The sequence below is a fragment of the Aplysia californica genome, unplaced genomic scaffold, assembly GCF_000002075.1.
Source record: "Aplysia californica isolate F4 #8 unplaced genomic scaffold, AplCal3.0 scaffold00022, whole genome shotgun sequence".
In the NCBI taxonomy this organism is placed as follows: domain Eukaryota; kingdom Metazoa; phylum Mollusca; class Gastropoda; order Aplysiida; family Aplysiidae; genus Aplysia; species Aplysia californica.
The window spans coordinates 697,847-702,111 of record NW_004797292.1 but is presented as its reverse complement, the minus strand read 5'-3'; the positions used below and the strand labels follow the sequence as shown (position 1 = coordinate 702,111).

Genomic DNA, 4,265 nt, shown 5'->3' with positions numbered 1-4,265 from the left:
GGGGGTTTAAGTCTGTTTTTTAAATCACCACTCAGTATCCTCTGGGGACAAAGAGCGTTTAGTTTCAATACATTAAGTACATGTCGGTAGCATTCAGATAATATTCCGTTTGTGGCGTTTTGCTAAATACGTATTTAAAGCTGTTTTTTTTTAGGAAAGTATTTTCTGAGAGCAAAACTTTTTTCCTGACAAAGACGAGCATCGAACTCCAAACTACTATTTTTTACTGAACGTCCGACATTTTACTGCTCTTAGCTATAACGCCCTTTGAAACAAACGTACTACATTGTATCTGTTCTATAGGCTAATCTGGGTATCCTTAATGTGTAAGTGGTTCTTCCTAATAGCAAACCATATTCGATGTATTCAAGAATTCAGTATTTAAATGAATAGGCCTACTAGCTTGGAGACAACATCGGCTCTGATCCGTCTCTTACGTGACGTGGCCATATTATATTAGCAATCTACTGTTAACTACTACTCCAACAAAAATAATTTGATGGATATTTATTTCAAACGATGAAGACACGCGATAACCACGCATGCAATTTTGAAATTTTCGGGTTGGCGAAGGTATTTCTGAATTGTTTTTTTTCTTTAGACTTTAGATGGTTGAACTGAATGTTCTTGGTGGTTTATTCACTTATTCCTGAAGTTAGGTATGCATGCGTCTTACGATTTCTCTTTGAAAATACACGTATTTATTCACAGACTTGTAGTCCGTCAAGCAGAAGACTACTTCTTCTTGACAAGACCTTGTTTTGATGAATAGCCCATTTCTGATGACTTTCTCAGACTTTCGGAAATGCACAGCGTTGCTGCGTTGTAGTCGCACACTGTTGTCCTTTCTACATTCTTTTACTACCGATTGTTAAGTAGCCTACATTTCAATATCCAACTAGAGCCGAGCGAAATGAAGGCATGAAGATGGACTTCTTTTCCATGTATGCATAAACTCGCCGTACCCGATGAAGCCCGAACATTTACTCATATTTCCTATTATTTATTAACTTACCCTCAGGCAGATTTTTGAATCCTCTATATACATGAACATAATATCAAATATTTATAAATCAGGGTTAAAGCAGAGAACAACCATACCCCCCCCCCTCCCCGGAACACATTTGACTTTGCGAATCACGCCGATCTTAGCGGGCTGTTTCTTGTTCCTTCAAGAAATTACTCCCAACTGTGACCCTTACGATGACCCTGGAAATTACGCACTCTGTCAAGCAGCTGGAAATGGGGAAGGGTGTAAGTACGTGTGCTAGTTTCGGAAGGGGTCTGAACTTTACGTTTATCACTCAGTTCACCTACCTGATCGTGACAGTATACGAAGTGGGTCCGGGACTTTCAAAATTCAGCGTATTGGCAGCATTGACTTTAAAGTCTCCAGAAGCAGGGTCTATGTCGAAGGGCCCTCCGCCGTCATTAGTTAAGGTGAAGGTCACCGCCACAGCTGTGTCAGGGTCAGAGGCGGACACTGCGAAGATCACGTGATTGAGGGGGGCGTTTTCGTCCACGGACAGGATGTCTCCAGGGTTCACGTTGTCAAATATGGGAGGGGCAGCTTTGGGTAGGAGGTTGGGTTGGAAAGGTGGGGGGGGGAGGGGGCGTGGGAGGGAAACATGATAGTGTTTTGAGTTGTGTTTGATTGTTTTCTCTGTTTGATTAGTCTTTGTCATTGACAATATCCACTTATTGCTCATTGGGCCCATCATCATCATCATCGTCATCGTCATCATCATCATCATCATCATCATCATCATCATCATCATCATCATCATCATCATCATCATCATCATCATCATCATTGTCGTCGTCGTAGTCGTCGTTGTCATCACCATCGGCTGACGTCGTTATTGCCATAGTTATGAACATTCAAAATTTCTTTTATTGGTCGTGCGGTCGTGATACACACGCACACACATTCACACACACACACACATACACACACATACACACAAACACACGCACACATTCACACACACACACACACACACACACACACACACACACACATACACACAAACAAACATTTGCACAAATACACACACACACTGAGAGAGAAACAGATACTCACACTCACACGCTCACACAAACACAAAAAATAGACACATAACTACACACGGTCACATTAACTCTCACAAACACACACACACACACACACACACACACACACACACACACACACACACACGTACACACACACACGCACACACACGCATACACACAAGCACACATACACACACAAAAAACACCAACACCCACTGGCACCCACAAAGATTCTCTCAGGAATATTAAATTCCAATCCAACAGAACAATGATAAAACAGTTCTAAAATTCATCTTAAAACTTCGTACTTACCGTTCACAACTAACAGACACGATATGACGATCAGACAGAATCGGATGAGTGAAAATCGGATTCCTGTAACAGCCTCCATCTTGTGAATTCCGCCGTTAAGAAGTCACCACATGTATCCACAGAATATTCATAACACGTTACAATCAACGAACAATTAATTATCGTCTTTATTTTCTGAGCCGTCTGTTAAATGAACTGTATCCTCTTACACTCGTAGTAGATAATCCTGATTAGTGTCTGACGTAGATTTTGGTCCTCAAAGAAATTTCCTAGCCATATGCCTGAAATACAAACAAAGATTTAAAACATTAAGTTTATTGATCAACCTGTTGTATTGATTTCAATATAAAACCAGAATAATAGGCTTATTATGAATAATCCTTACCACCCCCCCCCAACTTTTTTTTTCCTGCGCACACCACCACCCCAACCCCCACCCCATAATCACATATTTTGTTCCCCTTTTTTACTTTCATTCCGCCTCTGTGTTGACCTGGTCGAATACACACATTTTGCCGGTCAAAGAATTCCTTTCCCCTGACCCCAACAGAATGTTTAGAAACCTGTCTTTTTATTTGCAGTTAACCACAGTGGTGGGCTAAATATGAAGTCATTCTAACGTACACACAGCAAACACACACACACACAAACAAGCAAACGCACATACATACATACGTTCTCACACACAAGCTCTATTCAAAATAATGTTATATCGTTACGTAAAGACAAACACAGACGTAGACAACGTAACATCTTATTCACACACACACACAAACACACACACACTCACACACACACATTCACAAACACACACACACACACACACACACACACACACACACACACACACACACACACACACACCACCCCCCCCCTCTCACCACCACCACCACCACACCATACCACATACACACATACATATATATATTATATATATTCAATGTATATACACTTACACACAATTATTTAAGCCTACTGCAGTTTCCATACCGATATTCACCTCTACACGTAATAAGAGGGAAAAGAAAACAGCACACACACACACACTTTATTTCGTTTTATCGGAGACGGTCGAAAAATTTGGAAATCCAGCCTCATAAATACTGGAACAATAATAATTGTGAAAGGGGCGCTTAACACATTAATATCTCACCACACCACTACCCTATTATAATAACTGAATTTTTTAAAGTTCAAGATTATCAGAATAGACGGAAGGAAAAAACCCCAATATTTTCAGAAGACGCGCTTCATTTAGAAGTTCTAAAGAAAAAGCATGACTTTGTTCTTTAATTTAAAAAAAAAGAAAGAAAATAAGAGAGTAATAGTGAACAAAGTCTAACCAATCGAAATTGTAAAAAAGAAAACACAAAAAAACCCAAACAAAAACCTTAGACAAGATAAACACCAGAAATTGGATAACGAATATCACTTTCAAAAACCACATCAAATTAATCGTTCACAGAAATGAAAAGAAACGAGAGCTAATGAGAAATTGGCTTTAACTCTGCCAAACACCTGGGCCTTTATCCCTTCACCTGTCGAACCCACAAGTCTTTATGATGTGAAATATCCTTTATCCTCACAAAGTCCTGTTCCCTTCGCCTGCGTGTAATGCACAGTCTATAAGGAATGCTGTATTATGTTTGGAACTGCTGATGAAGGACGTGGAAAGTGGGTTCTGTTGAAATATCGTCTTTTTTTAAAAACCACTGTCAAAATAATGTCTCAGTAAGCCCAAAACATCAAGACTGCCTTCGATCTTCCACTTGATGAGCTGTAACCCTTCTCCCGTCCCTCCTTTTCCCCCTTTTCTTCGGTCTTGCCGTAACAACACCCACCCGTCACTCGTCTCAGTCGGTTCCAACTCATTTCGACCCACCCCCCTCCTACCCCCT

The 4,265-nt window shown here is 40.4% G+C and overlaps 1 protein-coding gene and 1 long non-coding RNA gene across 2 annotated transcripts in view; both read right to left on the bottom strand.

Moving 5' to 3' along the window:
• The window catches only part of LOC101849818 (protocadherin Fat 4), a gene marked incomplete in the record, with an annotated part of 63,124 nt that extends 62,674 nt beyond the window's left edge, over positions 1-450 (bottom strand). Inside the window, 1 exon segment of the mRNA XM_013088142.1 lies at positions 438-450. Within this exon segment, the coding sequence (XP_012943596.1) occupies positions 438-450 (13 nt within the window).
• Positions 451-1,330: 880 nt separating this feature from the next.
• Positions 1,331-4,127, bottom strand: LOC101860144. Its single transcript, XR_220105.1, has 3 exons — positions 3,906-4,127; positions 2,368-2,648; positions 1,331-1,570 (listed from the first exon to the last, which is right to left on the bottom strand). It is a non-coding gene; the product is annotated as an uncharacterized LOC101860144 (long non-coding RNA).
• Between the last annotated feature and the right edge of the window lie 138 nt (positions 4,128-4,265).